The 21,165-nt window shown below is 47.8% G+C and overlaps 3 protein-coding genes across 3 annotated transcripts; 1 reads left to right on the top strand and 2 right to left on the bottom strand.

Moving 5' to 3' along the window:
• Positions 1–8,222: 8,222 nt before the first annotated feature.
• LOC131286863 (uncharacterized) lies at positions 8,223–16,966 on the bottom strand. The gene is made up of 6 exons (XM_058315869.1): positions 16,918–16,966; positions 12,385–12,572; positions 11,666–12,262; positions 10,700–10,969; positions 8,571–8,753; positions 8,223–8,504 (listed from the first exon to the last, which is right to left on the bottom strand). Exons 1-6 carry the CDS (start codon positions 16,964–16,966, stop codon positions 8,223–8,225), a joined length of 1,569 nt encoding a protein of 522 aa, XP_058171852.1.
• Positions 16,967–17,462: 496 nt separating this feature from the next.
• On the bottom strand, positions 17,463–18,798 carry LOC131285929 (venom serine protease-like). Its single transcript, XM_058314781.1, has 3 exons — positions 18,565–18,798; positions 18,163–18,484; positions 17,463–18,085 (listed from the first exon to the last, which is right to left on the bottom strand). The coding sequence occupies exons 1-3, from the start codon at positions 18,796–18,798 to the stop codon at positions 17,463–17,465; spliced, it is 1,179 nt and encodes a 392-aa protein (XP_058170764.1).
• A 788-nt stretch (positions 18,799–19,586) lies between these two features.
• On the top strand, positions 19,587–20,894 carry LOC131287199 (venom serine protease-like). Its single transcript, XM_058316229.1, has 3 exons — positions 19,587–20,009; positions 20,095–20,197; positions 20,266–20,894. Exons 1-3 carry the CDS (start codon positions 19,587–19,589, stop codon positions 20,892–20,894), a joined length of 1,155 nt encoding a protein of 384 aa, XP_058172212.1.
• The last annotated feature ends 271 nt before the right edge of the window (positions 20,895–21,165 follow it).

Genomic DNA, 21,165 nt, shown 5'->3' with positions numbered 1-21,165 from the left:
AATAAAATTGCCTCTTGGAGTGGCGAGCGGGGGGATGTTGTTACATCGTTGTACAGATTAGAGTTGGTGCATGACGGAGTGCCTTCCCCCCCCCCTCCCCGCGCTCCCCAAAACAAGGAATAAATATTAAAACCAACTGTTACCGACAGCAAGTGCCAATGGCCAACGACGAGTGCAATTTATACGGTGCAGTCAGGCCGCTCCGAGTTTCCGAGGTGTGGTTGGGTTTTTCCTTCCTTCTCTGCCTTTTTTTTCTGTGGTTCAATATTTTCCGGCATCCGGCATTCCGGGACCGGTCGGAAAATGGGGGAAGGAGATGGCTCTCAACGTTTGCTGAGATGCATGGATCGACCGAAAAAGCCCGTGGTCGGATTGACTTTATCCGTGGTGCAGCAATACAATCTGGTGAATGCAAATCCGCCTACGGACCGAGACCGCCTCACTATCTCTGCAAGCGAAAGGCGTGAGGGAAAGGGAGAGAGAGGGGTGAAGAAAAGTATGGTTGATACAAGGGCAGCAAACTTTTCGCATCAACTTAACTCCAGCCTCCCTGCCGGAACACGGTCGTCCCCTTGTGCCACCGCATGATCTATTTTCTTTTCTCCCCGCTTCCCCCCTCAGAGCACCGGGAAAAACCCTCCCCATGGCCGGTGCAATTGTGGAGCGTGAATGAAAATGGAAAATGACTGAGCTGTGGGGCGTATTGTGGGCGACGGCTTGAACGCCTCGCCTTCGCCGTGTTTGTCTGCCGCAGCCGTGATGATGTTTTGTCCTCGGAAAATCGAGCTCGTTTTTTTGGCGCATTTGCATGCGACTGCTCGGGGTTTGCAATGTCCGTGTGTCTGTTTCTGAGGCGGCACACACAAAAATTGTAATGAACAACAATGGCGCCGCCCAAAAAAAAGCGTCGGAGAAAGGCACGGCTGAAATCGTAGCTGAAATCATTGTGGAAGAGAAAAAAAGTGGTGGGAAAATGCGAAAGGCACCGAGCTAGAGGACGGTGTAAAGAATTAGAGTCGGAATGATAGCGCCCACACGTCCTGCAGGCTGCACACATTGCATCCATGGCCATCGTTGGCTTTTGATATGCAGCGAAAGGACCCCGCGGACGGAACGGCGTTTTTATTTATGGTTCGAGGAGTTTTCCGAGCGCCGGAAACACGACGCCGACTAACTACCGGAATGTGTATGGGTGTGTGTGTGTGTGTGTGTCAAAGAAATACCATTCGGCGCGGAATTTATTGCAGATTGTTGCAACTGTTTTTACACCCACACGGCCCGCAACGTTTTGATGCATTTCAATTGGATGCCGTGACCGGGCGGTTCGGGTTTTGTTATGGATTTTCGGTTTGATTTCGCCGCCTGGCAAATCTCTGGGAGCGAGGGTTTTTCCTTTGGCAACTTTGGGCTCGCCTTTTACTCCTTTCTCGCAACTGGCGCAACCGGGGGTTTTAAATCATTCAACTGCGCACCTCGTGTCCTGGTGTTCCATTTTCCGACTGCTAATCCGTTGGTCGCACTAAAGGGAAAGCGGCAAAAAAAAGCGAACAACCACGGACGAGAACAGCCTTCCAATTTCCCCAAGAGCGAGGGGGGTGGGTTTCTATGTGATAAGAATATTTTGACAGAAGGTTAACGCAAATCGCTCATTTTACAAGCACCAAAGCGCCGTTCATGCGGAGCATAGCAATGAATTTTTGGCTCGCACGGTTTCCACGGTGCAAGTTTTCCCCCGGGCGGCCAGCGAGCCGGGGTTCCGTTGGCACTTTCCACCGGTTCGGTTTTCGGTTGTTAGTTCTGAATTTATCGTTTTCATTAGATGCCCCTCCCTCGCCCCCACATAAAGGGGTTGTTGAGTGGAAATGTAAAAGAAGTGGGTGGAAAAAGAATCCATCGAAACCGGGGCAAATGGTGGGGAAAAAGGGATTCGGGTTTCGTCCAGCCATGAAGATACCGGTTGGAAAAGCGATTCAGACATGTTTCTGTAGCGAAATGAATACACTCTCGGCAGGGGGAGGGGGGTGGAATTGTAGAATCAATGCTCTGGCGTGCGTAAGTGAAGCAAAAGCCGTGTATGTTGGGGTCGGTTCGAGGGTTTTCGGGATTTTGTGCAGCACTTCAGACACAATGAGAAAAATGTATTCAGTGAATAATTGAAATGTTCCATTGTACTATTCGTTTTTTGGTTGTGAAATAGTACGAAATTTAGCCATTTCGTCAAAAGGGAACATATTTTCATATGTTAAATTTGATTTTCTCATCGTTTTTCTTGTAGTAGTTGTAGTGGGGATACTATATGTTATTAAGATGTTTTCTGGTTGGAAGACAAGACTGAGTAGTAGTAGTAAGTATAGTTTATAGAGGCTTTGGGCCGTGTGGCTTCTTTCGCCTCTTTATAAGTTAAGACTGAACTTCCTTGCAAGCTGGCGTTTTCCTTTTTACATACTAATGCATAGCTTGCGTTGGTTTACGATATTTAACATACAATTGCTATATTAGTATGTCTACTTATAGCTATATTACTATGTACCAAGATCAATCAAAAGACAGGTCGGTTCATAGCTATTTTTTGCTCCACCATTGTTGTGACAGTTGATTGAAAAAGTGTTTACAAAAGTTTCTAGCATAGTTGTGGGAGATCTCCGCTAAAATCTTCGCGAAATAGGTAATTGTTAATTCTAGATCACAGTATCCATGGTCTCGTGGATAGAAACTGCTCTTCTGTGTGAAATCATGGGATATGGATCCTTTTGCTCGCCATGATTGCCGAAATTAAGTCTGCCTTATATGGAGCCTTCCTCCAGAACTTATTTCGAACGCCTCAATTCCTTGTTCTATTGATGAAACATACCAAATTTGAATTTGCAGTTTTACCTCACATTCCTGGCTGCTCGTGAGAGGTAAACAAAATTTCAACCAACTGTCAAAAAAGTTTCCACGGTTTTTCTTTCATTGCATGGTATGCTGCGACCTCTTTTCCATTGACTTTAGTATGTACACTACACAGTTTTGTGAAAAATTGATGAACAGTCAAATTATTTACATTTAAATTTAACCTCTTTTTTGCCTATTTATATTACATTTCCAACTGTTGTTGAAAAATTCTTTTCGTATTTAAAAAAAAACTATTTTCGTTCAGGATCATTAGACAATTTAAATAACATAATGTTTGACATTTTTAATCCGCAATGACGTCCTTTCATCCATTGTATGTATGTAATATCTGGCATGTAAGCCTTATTGCTCGAAATTAGTTTCCTTCTATGGAAACAATTTCCATGTTTAACGTCCCTTTTGGGCTGAGGACATCACCAGTAATTTGTGACGCATCGTATTCGTGGAAGCTTTACCTGGGCTCTTTGTGAAAGATTAATTAACTTCGGTCCGGCGGAGGGCGACGAAAATTCAATTACCAAAATATAATACACATCACTATCGCGCGCGAGTTCGACGCAGTTTTGGGTGGAAATTGGGAAATTGTACTCATTTTGGTTTCCGCTTTGTTCGGCTGAGGGCTAAAGTGCAACGCTTTAAAATGAGAATTATCCTAATCCGGGCAGTAAGTTCTGGTTGGGGGCGAAAATTTGTTCCCTTTCTGTTGAGCTGGTGGATTGGTGCCATTTTTGGGGCTCCGGTTCGGCTCGGTCCGGCAAATTAGGGTGTCGTGTATCGAAGTCGGTTCCAAAATTTGCCAAAATACTGCGCGCTCATCATCGAATGGGTTGTTTCCATTTTGTCCTCCCCCCGGAGGCGATCTCTTTCGCTCGTGTTCACTCCGCAAAAAGGCATCGTTAACGGTTGATTGTCCCACGCTCCCACTTCTCTTATCAACACCTCGCTTCCGCCCGGAAGGTGATGTCAAGGTAACAAAGCCTCCCTTGTTGTGAGCGTGCGGAACGTGTTTACTATCATCTCGGCACCCTCCGTTTCTAGTGCGGACCCTCCACCGGGTACCATTATTTTCCACAAGCTTGCGGGAATACTAAAAATTACGCAAAGTGCTCGATCCCGAGATCTTCCCTCTCCCCACACATTCGAAATCGTTGTTAAATTGGTTTGCCAAGCTTTTCATTACTTTACCACACCGAGTGGAGTACCTATCCCTTCCCTCCCCATCTCATCCTCCTCCTCCTGCTGGTGGTTGTTCACTTTGGCGGCCGCCCAACTGACGCGCGGTGTGAAGTGAAATTTCATTATGTGTCCCCGTAAAATATCGTAATCACTTGGGTCGGTGGAAAATTGTGTGACTGCCGAACCAACGGGGCCATCCCCGATCGGGGGCGGCCACCCCCATGGCGTCGGAAAGGAGTAAAGCGGAAAAAGAAATACTCTTTCGGTGATTCGTTACGGGCGCCATTTTCATCGCGGCTTGGTTTGTGCGAACGGTAATTTTGAATTTTACTTTTTTTTGCCTTCCCTTCGGTGCGCTCGGTGGTCGATGTGGTTTTACGTGGAAACTCGCTTGACGCGGCGCGTTTTCGGCTCCCGTTTTTTTTTCAACTGGGTCTTCTTTTAAATACCGCTCAAATTATAACAACGAAAGCCACGTGCGCTCCATGTACGCTCTGTGAAGCGTGCCACATGGCGCTCCACGGGGGGGCTGCAAAATATAAAAGGACTTACTACAAAGCATGTTACTTCACTCTCGCACTCTCACGCTGGCGTCTGCCCCAGTTTTCGGTGACAAAACGGGGAGGGGGGGCGAGTGGTGCGTGCGCTCTAGGATGTTTCGTTAATGGATTAAATTAAAATTAATAACGAACAAGCGAGAAGGAAATGATTAAAAAATGAAAGAGCACGGTTCAACGGGATAAACCGGTTTTAAAGAGGCAACAATGTCTGTTCGCAAACTTATTCCGGGAACATATTTAAGGTGCTTCAAGGAGACGAAGTTTTAATATTAACACAAAATTATTTAATCCATAGTTTCAAGCAAACGGGAAAGTAGAGCTGCAAGAGAAAAAAACACTCTCCCTCAGCTGAAGAGTTTTTTCGATTTTTACACACATTTTCTTCACCTCTTTTTGGCAATAATTCAAAAACGCGAAAGCAAACAGGATACATTGATTTACGGGTGATAATTAAATCGAAATCCAGGAGAAAATTTAATTGTTTCCTGTGAGCGCCACCCGGATCGGAATGCATAAAAAAGATGTTTTTTTATTATTTTTCCACGCTTTTCGAGCTTTTTCTTTTATGATGCGTGTTGATCGAGGGTGTGAAAAGAAGGATAAAATGTACGTGTTTTCACCGTTCCGTACGCGTTGAGTTTCATTTGAACAATATGTGACCAACGTTTTTTTTCATTATTTTCCCGGTTACATCACGGGAAATCTCGATAAACCTTATGAAGGGAGACCAAATACGATAAGGTTAATGCATAATGAGTGTGTTTGGGGGGGTTCGCTCCCCCTACCACGATGGAGGCGCCTGGTGACGCGTGAAGGGAGTCTCCGGTAGTCTCCGGGAGAGATGTTTGTCAATTGAATTAATTGCAGTCACACGCACCATCGATAAAGGAGTGGAAAGCAAGCTCGTTGATGAAGCAGAGATTCACTTCAGCACCTCCACGTTATCGGGGTTCGTGATGAAGAAAAACGGAAAATTATTGGGTTTGGTGTGTAATCAATTAATTACCATCCTTGGGAGTGTGCTTGAACAAGTCCGGCAACCATTTGCTCAGATCCATTTGATGCAGGATTCGATTTTTGTGTGTGGTGTTTGTGCTGTGCACAAATCGGCTCCTCTCAACCTGGTGCTACCGGTCCATTTTTCATTCACTCAAGAGCCATCGATGGAGAGGCACACAACAAACATGTGTCCTATAAATCATTGTCGTTTGCAAGACTGGTTCGAGGACTCGTTGTTCAGCTAAGTCAAAATGAGAATAAACAAGCAATATGCATATCGTTTCATCTCGACACCGTCCGCAATGACACGGAACGGTATGAAGTTTTTGATTGAATTTTTATTTAGAAAGAAAGAAAAAAAAAACTATGGACAGGAAAGTCGAACGACACGCAAGAGCCCTCCGGGTTGTCGTTCGTATTTGCGTAAACGATCGTTCACGGCCAATCGTCAGCTCGGCCAAAGTTGTTGCTTGTTCGTGCTCCCATTTAGCGCGGCAGGGAAAAAAAGAAAAGCGACACCCAAAACAGCTTCCCAAAGATGTCGTCAAATTGAGCTATGCGTTACAGCCCGAACCGTCTTGTCGAAGGCCAATTCGAGAAGTCTGTCGCCGAGTGATAAAAATCGAGCTTAGCTTTTGCCAAACGGTTTTGGGGTGCGCTTTTTTTTTTTTTGTATCTCCACTTGCCATCTCTCGCGCCGGGGGAAATAGAGCGTGGGACCGAATTTCCCTTAACAAGTGGGAGTCAAGAAATCAAGGCCAAAAAAGGAAAAGAAAAGTTTAACTTCCCTTTTTGCGCTGCGTGGCAGAAATTGTCGAAAAGTTGTCACAAACACGGCGAGCGTGCGGAAAGCGTGGAAGTGGATCATAAAGAAAGTAAAATTGTCTGACGTGTATTCGTGCGTGAAAATTTGATGAGTGCCTTACACATTGAGCAACGGCGTCGCCATTTTTGGCTTTCGGATACTTTGGCCCATTCGCACTGTTCGAAGTGGACGATTTTTATTCTCTACGCGTGGTTTCTTTCCATTATGACATTCTACCGCTTTAATGAGACAAACAAATGAACAGCTTTGAAGAGCTTCTATATTGTACATATTTAAAATATTTGCTTCAATATAAATGATTACAAACCTAGAGAGATGCTAAAAAAAGATAACAGCAACAAAGTATAAGTAATAAATATACATCTTTCGTGGTTTAACTTTTCCACAAGCTACATTATGGTATTTACAATGAGATAAACAAGAGATAATAAAAGTTGTAGGGTTTTACTTAAATTGTAATCGACACGCCATAAGTCGAGAAAATCTGAACAATCAACAACTTTCATCGGAAAGACATAAATGTATCGAAGTTAAACAAAACACCTGACAAGGTAAAGGTGAACATGTTTACGGTTCAACACTTGCTACAAAGGGCTGGTAAAGTTAAAGCGAACAAGCTAGTTTCTCTCCCTTGTTTCTGTTCGCATCAAATCGAGGGCAAGGGCTGACGTCCAGTTCCGTCGCTTCTAAACTGTGAACTTCACGCTCGGAAAAGTCTCAACTCAACAAACAAACACCGATGTTTTTTTTCTCTCTCTGTTTGTTTGCACTTTGACATTGCTTGTGGGGGTAAAGCTGTATTGAATAGTTGGCAATTAGTTGCCACCCCCACCCCAGCTGGTTCTCCTGCTTCATATCCTTCGTTCAGGCACGCAGAATGAAACTTTCGCCGGATTGATTGTGGAGCCGGCGGGCAAGAAAATTTGTGCTTCTGTACATTTGTGAAAAGCTTTTCGGGAAGTGTTTGCGACCTAGTTTTCCTTCCCATTTCCCGTCCCGAGCTAAACTGTGCGAGTGTCCAGTCAGTCAGAGCGTCCCCAGGGTGGGACAAATGGTGGACTTTCTTGTTTTTCTTCCCCCCCACCCCCTGTCCGTTGTGTTTTCTAACGAATCCGTATTGTCCGGTGGGAGTTTGGTGGGGAAAGTTTGTCTGGTTGAATTTTTCATCGCCCGCCAGGTGCCTTGTTTGAATATCTAAACTGAAACCCAAAGGGTGCAAAGGCGTTTGTATTGCATCGTTCAACCCCCAACACCCTGTCATTGGGGACTCGCTTGCACCCAGTGTTTATGAATAATGAAATGAAAAAGTTTGGCTGGCCATCGATCGGGTCCCAGATTTCCCAGCGCCATTTTCCCGCTCGATGGGTGACTTATGCTTGACCGAAAACCCTAGCGCCGGTTTACAAAGGGTGTCCGATTTTTGTCCGCGGGGTGGGGGGGGGGGGGGAGGGACTTTTCCGGCATCATAATTTCATGCTGATGATATAATGCTCTCCCCCCTCCTCCCCTTGACAACCCCTTTCCCGAGGGAACGTTGTCGCGAACAGGAGGAAGAAAAATGGTTCAATTATTTTTGCTTAATTAAAAACTTGACAAGAGTCGGTATGGTCCGCCTGGTGCAGATACTATTACACGTTGTACGTTGTTCGATGGGGTTTCGGGATCGGGATTCTCCTCCGTCCCCTTTGGCGAGGGCTGCGTGCAATCCATTTCCGGCATTGCATGCGGTTACTCCGAAAGCTTATCAGCGTTTTGACGAAGGCGCATCAGAAGGCGACGTGCCGGGTGAGGGAAGTCATTTGAAAGTGTTCCTCCGACAGCATGTGCCACGAGGGTAGATCGAGAATGCGGGCCACCTCCCGTTCGGTGGCCTCGAGCGTGCGGGAGGCCGTCTGCAGCCACTGGTAGAACTCGTCCGTCCATTCGGGGCTCCGAGGCCAATCGCAGCCCGTCTTCACCTGGCTGCGGTTGACGTAAAGATGACGCAGGTTGGGCGATGACTTGGCCATCAGCAGCACGGTTGACGCCGAGATGCATTCCCGGATCATCTGCAAGGGGATAAGTTGAAGGGTGAATTCGAGAGAAACCGTTGGAGGTCGATGGATTAAACTCACCAGCGCGTTCAGCCCCGGGCAGGAGCGTGCCAACAGGACGAGCAAGCTGTCAGGCCGTTCCTGGTACTCGCCTCTCAACGACGACGACGACTCAGGCACACCCACCGGCAACTGCTCATGTCCGTAAACGGTCAGCGTGTACTTGTAGGCATCGACGGCCGCCACCAGCTGGTCCGAAGTAATCTGCAAGAGATTAGAGAGCTTTGAATAGCGTCGCTAACGATACCTCAACTAGCTCCGATTTTCGCTCGCGCGAGCTTTTGTACCCCGGCTACAAACGTATCGTTTCCCTCGTTTTCCGCTTTCCACCGTATTACAGAACCCCCCTCATTTTCCCTTGAATGCAATTTCGCCCGACCAACTCTACGTCCACTTGTATTGTCCGCTTTGCATATGGATAAGAATAATCAACTAACTATCACCAAACTTAATTAACACTCTCTCACACACTCGTGCCGTGTTTTTTCGGGGATCAGCAAAGGCATCAAAAGAGGGAGGGAGGGGGGCAGGTTTTCTTTTTCATGGAAAAGGGGACAGCGGGGTGTTTTGTAGCATATTCGCCCCGTTCTAAAGCTCGAAAGCAGCACTAACAATGGCCGTCGAGTGCGGTTAGACGGCGGAAGGAATAATTTATTACAATCGTTTGTGCACTTGTGTGTGCGTGTGTGTGTGTGTCGAGTGCGGTTATGCTTGTGTTGGTGCTTGTTATAGTTGTTTACATTTGCACCACCCCGTGCGCCCCATTTGGACAGACTGGTGGTATTTATTATTTGCTACAGGAAAACACTGTCCCTCCCTCCTCCCTTTCATAAACCTCACTCCACCGCATGTTGTTTGCGCAAAGCTTGTCCCGGAACTAGTTTACGTGGTGCTTGTGTGCTTTTTTTCTCCCTCCCATTCCTTTCGAAATGGGTTTGCCTCTTGCAAGGTGTGCGGCTGCTGCTTTCGGGGCAAAAGCTACGAAACACTCCAATATAATGAATCGGGATGGGACGGGTGTTTATAATTACCGCCATTGTAGTCGACAGGATTTTGATTGCTAAAAACGGTGCTTGTTTGTTGGTTGGTTGTGGTGTGTAAAGAACACCCGTACACCGAGTGTTGGATGTTGAGAGCACGAGACTTTGGTTGGTTTTAATTTACTTGCTTGTTCTTTTTTTTTGAAATTTCAAGGCATTGAGGTTGATCGACAAAAAGTATAAATTCATTTGGAAGCTTTGAGGTAACAACTAGTGTTGTGCAAATTGGCTCTTTTTGAGGAGCGGAGCGAGCATATTTCGCTCACCTAGAGGATCGGATCGAGCTAGATAGCTCCAAAAAGTGTTGTACGACATTATCGCTCCCTCTCTTCCGCTCCTTTCGCTCCTTTCGCTCCTTCCGCTTCTATGCGCTCAGTTATAACAATTAAAACGAGTACCAATGGGGTCCATACTGAGTTTACACCATGAACATGTAGAAAAGAACACCATTGTAACTAGGTGAGAAAAGTCAAAATCTATGAAAAGCTATGACTGTAAAACGGTGACAGCATTGGTAGCGTACTTCATGACAATGTAAAAGAATAAAACAAACCATTCAAGTGCACAGTATTGACCCGACACCAATAACGATGGGGCATGGACGGCCATACAAAAGAATAGAACAAGACATTCGATTACGGAGTGCAAAACCGGCACTGAACAGTACGGACAAAGCGGAGGTCGATATTATGGTGAGCGCGATAAAAAGAGCGCATCGAGCGAAATGAGCGAAAGGAGCGAAAGGAGCTAAAGGAGCTAAAGGAACGAAGGGAGCGAAAGGAGCTAAAGGAGCCAAAGGAGCGAAGGGTCGAAAAGGAGCGAAAGGAGCGAAAGGAGTCAGAGTGTCGTGCAACACTTTTTGGAACTAGCTCACAAATGAAGAGCGATGTTTTCGCTCCTTTCGAGGAGCGGAGCGAGGTTGCTAGCTCTTTCGCTCCTTTCTCCACACTAGTAACAACTAACTTCTCATGTGACTAGTTTCTGTCCAATCATTTGTGCTGAATAACTGTCCTTCCATCCCGAGCATCACATTGCAAACGGATGATGGACATTCCCCGAATTCCACACACACACATACACACACAAAGTCAAAAGCGTCGGGTTCGTTACCATAGTTTTCGGCGTTTGATAAATCATGCTGGCGACCGGGGCCTCGGGCTGCAACAGGATGACCGCGTTGGTGGTGGACTCGACCCGCAGGTGTACCCGCAGCTTGGGATTATCGCGCCGCACCACGAGCCAGGCCTTGGCCGAGCAGGGGCTGATGGCGAGGGCGGGCGGCGTGTAGCGGTTCTGGAGCAGCGTCAGATGCTTCACCTTCGAGTCGGCCAGCAGCGTCAGCACGTCGTCGTCGATGTTCTGCGGTGAGACGATCAGCACCTGCAACGGGGAAGGAAGGACACGGGCGAAAAGGGGATGAAGGACGACTCCGGAACTGACGACGACGACGACGACATGAGTGATTAATCGCTTTCGGTTATTAAATATCTTCCGCTTCGCGCCCGGTTCATGATTTCCTCGTACGTACAAGAGGGTGTCTGTGAGTGTGTGTGTGTCGATAATAAGTGGCAGACCGGACCCGGACCGAGTGGGCAGTCCATTCCGCCTTCGGGAACGAAACGGAACGCTCAACGGTCATGTTACAAATTGAACGGTTATGCAAATTATTGTCCTTGTTGTTGCTGGCGGCCCCTGGAGCGTAGGCAACAGGCCGTACACGTGCTTTCGACGTTGCATCGAGCGTTTCGGAATCGAGCTTGGACGGCACCGGGAACCAACATAATCTTGTATCCTTGTTAAAACGGGCGTGAAATTGATGATGAAAGGTGTTTGTGGTGTGGTGTGGAGGGTTTTCCCGAACCGAAAAGAAGAGCGACGGTATAATAAAGTAATGGAATTAGTCAAGGTGGGTCGCCTTTCTGTCTGTCGGATGAAAAACGACGATTCGTTGGTTTGGAGGGGTGGATCATAGATCGTCCGAGCTCGGAGGACGTCATCGTCGTATCGGTTTCGATTGCTTCCGGACGTTCGAGGTTCGATATGGAAAGTGAGATAATGTTGTTTCGGACCGCTCACCTGCAGGTTGAGAAACAGACCAATGTGCATGATCGGGCAGTGGACGGTGGTGACGTTGACGAGGCAGAGGCGCCGGAGCACGAGACAGCACGACTCGAGCACCTCGTCCAGCAGGTGGTTCGCCTCGTAGCGTTCGAGAATGAGATCGACGAGCGAGAGGGAGCGCAACGACGTCAGGCAGAACATGAGCCGCTTGAGGGCGGCCAGCAGCTGCCCACCGGTGCCGAACAGCTTCACCGACTCCGGGTCCTCGCTGAGCGCCATGTTGCACGGGAAGATGTAGTTGAGCGAACGGATGCGCGACCCGCAGCCGACCCACTCGCGCGGACACCCGCTCGCCCGGGCGTTCTGCTCCATCGCCCACGAGATGAGCGACATGAACTGGAACATGTTGTTGAAGCTGACCTGCGGCCGGAAGTCCAGCCCGCGGATGAGGTGCCCCACCGACAGCAGGCAGCTCTGCAGCCGGGAGTGGTCGAGGACGGGCTGCCAGCCGGAGTAGTAGTTGTACTTCATCCGCCCGAGCGTCGCGTCCTCCACCAGAAAGTTGGACCACACGTGCGGCAGGTAGAACGCCCGATACCATCCGAAGCAGGTCTGCCGGGCGGGGGGAAACGAGAAACGGGTCATTTATCAATCTGATGAGTCGGCCCGCGCCACAAAAACCCATCATACCCGAAGCCCAGGTGCCACTGAGCACCCTCGGGTCTCCGTCTTACCAGGCTCGCGTAGTACCGCTCCTTGATGGTCAGATGGGAAAAGATGCGCTCGAGGATATGATCCGGCAAATTGCTCCATTGCCGCCAGCCCTGGTCGGGGTCATCATCTTTGGAATCGTTCTCATTAGACCCGATTGCGTTCGGCTCGCACTCGCCCTCGTCCTCGCCGTCCAACTCGATGTAGCACGCTGTAGAAGGACCAGGAGTGTGCATTAAATATTTACACCTTCATTGTCCGGTGGCAAACCGTTGTACAACAGGCTCGAGATTGAATCTTCGTTCGGTTGGGATGGAGTTAAGAACTAAAACCTCAAGTGAACAATTCCATTTTTAAGTGGAAGGAGATTCCTTTACCTTTAAAAAAGGTTGATGTAATAATCATTTTTCAAAAAAAAACTTTTCAATCAACTCCGAGTTACAAGGAAAGTATTATCGTTCCAGAAACTTATCATACAACTCGCAGCGGACTGTTCTCTCTTAAAACGAGGTAACTCTGTCCATCTTGCCCACGTTGTTTTTTAATCCCTCGGAAACATGTCGAGCTTACGGCTCGGAGTGGGGTTTTGGAGTGGAGTTTTCCTCCAGCTTCCAGCCTCACAAATGCAATGAAACAAACGAACAAATGGACGAACAAACGACCCGAACAATGGGCCCCGAATCGCATTCGGTGTGTAATTTCATGCCCGTGCACGGAATTATGAGGCTTTCGTTGGGATACAAAGTAAATTACGGCAGCAAACAACCTTTTTCCCAGCGCGTGTAGAAGAGAAGAACTCCCGAAGCAAGGGTTTTCATTTACGGCTGGGACCGCTTGAAAGTCCGGGTACCTTTTCTTTGAAACGGGAAAGATGGTTGCATTTCTGGTGAGTTGTTCAATTGATGTGTTCAACATGCACGATTCAATTGTATTTAAATCACTTCGTCCATGCATGCGCCATAATTTCAGAAACTCAAGCGTGTCCATAACGTAAGAAGTAGTGATGTGCGAAATGAGTAAGAATGATTAATTGAGTTGAATCTTACTAATGAATGATTGATTTAAATCTTAACGGATAGTTTTTGTTGCTCCTTTTTTAGTTGAATCCTTAACTGGGATTCGAATCCCAAAAGAGTGAATGAGTGAATGAGTGCATAAAAGAGTAGCTAGAAGTCATAGAAATTCAAATCCCAAGTGAAGATTCGGAACCCAAGAGTGATTAAAAGAGTTGCTAGTCGCCATAGAGATTCCAAATTGGGATTTTAATGACAAATTGGGATTCGAATCCCAAACTCGGACTAAATATACGGACTATATATGAATACACACACAATTTGGGATCCCTGTTTGAGATTCGGAGTCCAAAAAGGGATTTGACTCTCTATGGTGACTAGCAACTCTTGGGATTCGAATCTCCATGGCAACTAGCAACTCTTTTACTCATACATTCACTCTTTTGCGATTCGAATCCCCGTTACGGATTCAAATCTCCTCGAAGATTAATAAATCATTTTACACGTTTTAAAACACAAAAGAGTGACTTAAAGATTCGAATCATCGTGATGATTGTTCACTCTGATTCAAATCTTTAAAAAGAGTTGCTATTCTCATCACTAGTAAGAAGCCGAAGATGAGTTGGTTTGCAAGTTTTTTGCTCGAAAAAACAAACGGTAAAGAGAAGAACTGGTTATAAGTGATGCAAAATACTGCGACATTTCCCTTGCGAATGTGTGTCTGTTTTTATCGCAAAGCAATCTTTTCCTCATTTTACGTACACTTGCAGTGTGTTGGAAGCAGTGAAGGGTAAGAAATCCACTACCTGGTTTGGGGAAAGTTTCCCACTGCCAAAGTGTGGCCGCTACTCGCGCAGATGAGGTCGTATGGCTGCGCTTTGAAAGTGGTAATTTTTGTGAAACACTCATAACGATTTCGGGTGCGGCACCCTTTTCCGGCGCTGGAAAGTAGCTTCTACCTGTTTTTTACATCCCCCTTCCTGAAACGACGGAAAAGATTATGACAATCGTTTGCCGGGAAGAGGGGCGGAGAACAGGGGGAAAGATTGTGTATTCCGTACCTTCCGCCCGCTGTATTTCGTGCCTCGTTAACATTCAGATTTATGGGCACGAAACTTATTAAATGAGCTTCTTATGCCGTTTCTCTTCGCGGGCACTCGAACAGGGGTAAAAATACCCAGCTTTTGGGGGGAGGGTAAGGTAGGATTTTTCCGAAATCTCCGGTGTTGCATCGGTGCTCATTGTTTCGGCGGCCGAAGAAACCCGGCTCGTCTTAAATTATTTAAAATCCACCTATGTGTACGGTGTGAGCCGCTACCGCTTCGCTGTATAGCGGTATAATTCTGACGGTTGTGCATAATTTATGCTCCAACATCACCCGACGTCGAACGTTCCGCAAGGGCTCGTCGGAGGAGTGGCTTTCTGGTGGGCATAAAAAGCAAAAAACCAACCCGGGTGGGAAGTTTCGTTGGGAAGTAGGCTCCGACCAACCCAACGATGGCCAAGGTTTCGTGTGATTGTGAATGAAGATGTCGGCTGTTCGATCGACGTTCGCGTTGCATGGGGAGAGATTTAATGGCGTGTGGTGGCGAGTATTTACGATCCTAGCCAAAGGATGGACTGACCCCTATCTTGCTTAATCTCTGCCCACTTCAGGACAATGGCGGAATGAAGTTATTGCACGTGGAAAACCATCCAGCAGGCTCGTACGAAAGGGAACTGGAGCGTTAGCAGAGATTTTTTGTTCGTTCCTTCAGTTCAATTAACTCCACTCGAGCTCAGGTCGTCGAAAGAGGGATAAAAGTGTTACCGTGGATTAGCGCTACGGACACTTGTAATGGGCCCGGGAGGAACAATGGGCCACCAATTTGTGCCGCTGGCCACGGGTTTTTGGGAATGCAAACCGAGGCGAGCAATTATGCACAATTATTCGCTCATAATGCGCACAACCAAGCCCTAACACGCTCACTTCCGGCCACCAGATTAAGAGACCAGCGGAGGAGACCTCGGCCGTGGTCGTGGAAGCTGGAAGATTTATTGGGCCACCATCAGCCCTCCTCGGATCCCGCCGCAAAATTGGCGGAAGTCGGCGCACTGCAGCGGGGATAATTTTCTACACGTCCCATATTTATGGCACACACGGGAATTTTCCCCGAGCGCGATTTTCCTGGCGCACCGTGTTGGTGTTCTAGTGGTCGGACGGTAATTTAGGTGGCATCACGCCATTAGATACTTTGGCGCAAAAAGCGAGCATTCTCCCCCCGGATGGAGGCGCCCGGTGGTCGGTGGGGGGGAAAAGTTTTCCATGCCTTCAATTAAGGTAAAACGTGCTCCCTTGAGAGGTGCATCGTTTTCTGGGGCCGTGTGGGGTTTCGTAAGTTACAACACGGGAGCGCGCGCACTTTGATTTCCGGGAAGCAACAGCGTATCGGCGGCTTTCGCGTGACGGATGCCTTTTCCGGATTGGAGTCGAATTTTCCCGCGAGACATCAGCGGTCGCAAGCGACACGCGCTCCCAATGGGGCCGGCGGAATTGCGAGCGAGTGCCGGTGGAAAGTTTTGATTTAATTTGCCCGCTTCCGTGCGCAAGCAGTTGGTGACGTTTAAATTGAATTTATCACTCGGTAGAATCATCGAAAACCGTCGGAATTGAAACAAAACACACAACGCACTTAAACATTTCGATAGATACAGTGGTACGCTTAAATAAATCACTTGCTTACACGCCTAAAGCTAAATGGACAGTTTGTGAAAAATGAAGGAAGTACCATCATATTAATAAACGAAAAAGTATTAGTCATTTAATAAATCCCTAATCTCTACCAAGAGTATAAGAAAGACATACTAATATTTGTTTTCAACTATCTTAGAACAGACTTGTTGATTACTGTATTTGACATTTCCATCACAATGTTTCGTCTTGATTGCAATTTATAATTGTAGTTACTGAAGCGAATTAAAGTCTGGCATAATTTTCTCCTGTTTTTCATTTCCCCAAACACATTACGGGTTTCCAGATGTGACGAACGACTCGAGTGAGGCTGTTGGATTTCCTTTCCATAACGATAGTTTACTGGTTTATTTAAAGATTTGTTTACATGTGTCGTAACGACAGTTCGTTCGGATTCATGCACACTAACGCGGCGCAGTGTAACACCTTGTAACGTAGCGGTGGTAGATTTCCCAAAACAGTGACAATTTCACGTTTAACTCGTTCTACATTTTTCGGCCTACTTTTCACGGTCGCGAAGGCGTTCTCGGCGCTACCCGTCACTATCGTTCACTTCTCCTCGTTGTTTGTTTTTTACTTGGTGTGTGTGTGTTTTTTTTCTCCTCCCCTCTTTCGACGACCGGGTTTAAAAATACAACAAGCACGCAAAACCGAAACCGGTCCCGGCGTACGGTTGAAAATGGCGAAAATTGCGAAATCGCGACTTAGGCCCGACCATATGACGACGCGAAAATGAAATTGTGTAACGCCAAAAAACGATTGAAATAATCGATTGGGAAGTTTTTTCCTCAACCCGCGCACCGCCACCCTACCTTTGTCGTCACTATCCAGCTTCCACCCGGCGTTCACGGCTTTGGTCATTTTGTCAGTCGGTGGATTTTGCAACCCTTTTCTCCGACAGCAAAACACAAACCCTTCCCCAACAGGAGAAAAACACTTTTCGTTTGAAAATGGAGGAAAAAGGGAAAAATATTTTCACATTGCAAACCCACGCCGCAACGATCGCCGGTGATCTTTGGCGTGTGAAAACTCGCGATGGACTGAACTGCCAGAGAAGAGTTTTCCTTGTGATGGACGGTGATCTTACGTTTTGGTGCGTGGTTGTGGTTGTGCTGGTCAGTGAGAGTGACCGGTGTCCGCTCCTCGATGGCGACCACCTTGCGCAAAACCCGAACCAGCCTGTTGTTCATTAGAGTGAACGTTCATGATCGTCTGAAGTTTACGAGCCGATTGGGCATGCGCGAGTTGTTTATTTTGTAGGTTTGCGCTCGGATGAATAATACAATTCATTTATTCATTTTATTGATATTGATTTTATTAGCGCGTTTGCTTTCCAGTTGTTCAATTTCAACCCCATTTAGGGTGTGCAGTAGGTAACTCCTGGAGTTACACTCTTGATCCAGTTAATGTGCGATGTCACACGACTGCTTACGGACGGCTTGTTGGTGGCACAGGCGACTCCATAGTTAACTACGCCGACCAGGTACACGACGCCACCCTGGGTCATGAACAGCGGGCCACCGGAGTCACTCTGACAAGTGTCCTTGCCGGCCGTGTAGGTACAGATGTGTGAATCGATGATGTTGGGCATCTGGGAGGCGCAGCTCTGAGGGGAGATCACCCCGAGCGACACCTTCCTGAGGACGTTAGACGGTGGGCTGCTAAAATCCACCGTTCCCCAACCGGTCGCTTCGACGGTCCAGCCGGCAAAGTTGTTGGTGGTAAACTGCAGCGGAAGGCAGGCAGGTCCAACGCCAGCATTGAAGACGATCTGGGTCGCTGTGCGAATGACCGAGATATCGTTCCGGGAAGGGTTGGCTGTAAACGACGGGTGGTTGGTGATGGAGGCGATTAGTAGCAGCTTGGCGTAGGGGGTATCGGTTCCTATAGTGATATCGTGGTCTCCAACCAGCAATCCCACCGAGGAGATACTCTTCGTCAGCATGCAGTGTACGGCCGATATAGCGTGAAATTCTGAAACTAGGAGATCAAACAGAGGTTGTAGCGTCTGACTTTAAGAGTCTCTCGCTTGGGGAACTTGTCTACTGCCAACTTACTGATTGTGGCACCACAGAACACTTTCTTAGTGCCACTGTCGACCAGTCCCGCCATCATTGGGAACTCGTTGACCAGCGTCTGCACACCGTTGACGATCTTCGATGTACGTCGTCGTCCGCAGCTACATGTCTTCGCTTGCGCCACAACTTGACATCGGAACCGGCCGCCGGTGGAGGTAGTGGTGGTGCGCAAGGCAAATGTCGCCTGATTACCGGTCGACTGCAGGGTAAACGTGTTCTGACCACAGTACCTGGTGGCTTGAAGCAGCGAGGGATCGTTTTGCAGTGAGATTTCCAACCGATCGGCAACGCATCCGGTTGCCTGCAAGTGAACAAGAAACCCACCGTAGCTTTAACTCCTGCTTTCAAAACGGAACGATTGGTGGATTAACGATCCCCTACCGACGCCAGGTACATGTCGTAGCAGTTGATGTAGAAGGTGTTCCCGACCGGCGCCGTCAGCAGCCATCGGCAGTTCGTTCCTTTGGCGAAGTAGTTCGGAAAGTTTGGAGATTCCACGTAGTACACCTCACCGGTCGTAAAGGTTTTCTGGCGGTCGCAGCCCGTGAATTGGCCGTGGGCAGGAACGGTCGCCACCAGCAGGAGGCCGACGATAAGAACACCACATCCGCACATCTTAAAATGGCAGCACGTACTGAACTTTCATCAGAGGTCCATCCTGTGCGCAAAACCGAGAGATATAGCCACGATTCCACCACGCGTGTGTGTCGGAAACAAGACGAATTATTATCTTCTTCATCAAACAAAGCTCTTATCAGAACGTCTGATCGATCTACGTAGCGTTGTTAGATGATAACAGACGAACGTGTTGTGAATGTTTGGCAACTTCAGAACAGATGTTTTTGTTTTCGGTATCGTAGACGTAGAACCGATTGACTTACTTAAGTTACGTTTGTTGTGATAAAGCGAGGGACTATGGATCACTTTCGATACTTCAAATACTCTGCGATACAGTTCGATCGTCTGTTGCCAAATTGGCCGACGCCATGCATCCGGATGGTGTTGTTGTTTTGCGGTGAGGCACGCTGCATGTGTTCTAAAATGCGATGTTTCCAATTTGCAAAAAGGTTCTTTGAGATAATTTATTCGCGTGCCCCGGGCGAAGGTGGCAGAGTACGTAGGTTGGAAGGTTGTTTGGATACATTGGAAAGCGCCACTAGCCGACGGGGTTTCTGTTTGATCAGTTGTATTTTCCATCGAAGACGACGAAGAGGACGGTCGTTCGGTTATGAAAGAGAACGGGCGGGGGTAGAATTTGGTATGGCCTACAAATACTCCTCCATGCACCGTACGGATCATTTCGAGATCGATTGTGATCCGAAAAGCAATTCGTGGAAGTCTGTAGGAGAAGATTTCGGGTTATCTTCAAAATGAGTTTTTGTTGGACGTTTGGTGTGGGAGGAATGTTGCTGGCGTTGTTGGGCACCGTAGCAGCGCAGTACGGTACGTGCGACTACATTTACAACTACAACAGTGGTCAGACGAGTACGATCGAGTCGCCGAAATTTCCGAATTACTATACTCCGGGAACGAAGTGCCGCTACACGGTGAATGCCCCCGTCGGACACTATCTGTATGTGCAGTGCTATGATATGTACCTCCCGGCAAGCACCGGATGCTACTACGATAAGCTGTCCGTGTCGCTGAGTGGTGATTCCACATTGGCCGATGCACAGCAGCGCTGCGGAACGACCACCTTCAACGTGCAGACGTCGTACAATAAGTTGGTGGTGGCCCTGCTCGGGAGCGCCAGTACCAGCGGAGGTCGCTTCAAATGTCAGATAACTGCTTTAAAAATCCCTTGTGACTGTGGTCGCCGAAAAACGGTAGGTTCTTGTCCGGCGGGGCGATCAAGGTTAGAATCTTCTTGGAGATAAGGTGATCTGGATCTGGTTTGTTTACCTCCTACAGCGTACGATCGTTGGAGGAACACCGACCCAGGCTAACGAGTTCCCTATGATGGCGGCCTTGTTAGATAGCGTCTCAAAGAAGCTGTTCTGTGGAGCCACTATTGGTAAGATGGCTAGATAGATGGTTGCACATTCCATCGCTTACGATCGCCCTTTTGCTGCAACATTTCAGTAACTGAGCGGTTTGTGCTGACTGCTGCTCACTGCCTGCTGGGAAGAGTGGTTTCAACGACGGGAATTCTGGTAGGCGATCAGAATATCGCTTCGTCCACTGACACGCCGTACTCTCAGGTGTTGCTTGTTTCCACCTTCATCTCGAACCCAGGCTACAACGATACCACTCGAGTCAACGACATCGCGCTTGTGCGGACCACGAACGAGATCGTCTTCAACCCGGGTGTCGGACGCGTTTGTCTACCGTTCCGCCTCAGCTCGAGCCTGTTCACGGGAACCCGCGTGAGTGCGCTCGGTTGGGGAACGATCGATTTCGGTGCGCCAACCTCGTCGGAATTACTGCAGACATCGCTGACGGTCATTGCACAAGGCGAGTGTTCGACGAAGCTCTCGCGAACGATCCAGTCGTCTCAGATATGCACGTTCGCGGCGGGAAACGACACCTGTCAGAATGACTCCGGCGGTCCGCTGTACTATACCGATCCAAACAATCAGCTGGTGTACGATGTTGGCGTGGTTGGGTTCGGAGTTGCCTGCGCGTCCAACTTTCCGAGCGTCAACGCAAGAGTAACTTCGTATTTGGATTGGATCGCCTCCACCACGGGTTACACGTTCTGCGAACGATAGTGACGGCGATTGATCGTTAGATTTGGGACTGGAATGTTGTTTTAGGTAGAGAATAAACAGTACAAATGGTTAGCAGTATATGTTAACTTTGAGGCAAGATTTAAATATTCCGAACTCTCGACTATGAAATTTAAATGGCGAGGAGTTGCAGTGAACGACTTCTTGACTTAACGAGCAACGAGTTAATGGTCGTTCGATCTGGTATTGGAGTAAGCCTGCATCGCACTGATACCGAAATCCGAACCAATTTACTAACCACTGCTCTCTGGAA

Source organism: Anopheles ziemanni, chromosome 3, assembly GCF_943734765.1.
Source record: "Anopheles ziemanni chromosome 3, idAnoZiCoDA_A2_x.2, whole genome shotgun sequence".
Lineage (NCBI taxonomy): Eukaryota > Metazoa > Arthropoda > Insecta > Diptera > Culicidae > Anopheles > Anopheles ziemanni.
The sequence above is the reverse complement of the archived record's forward strand: the minus strand, read 5'-3'. Positions and strand labels throughout refer to the sequence as shown.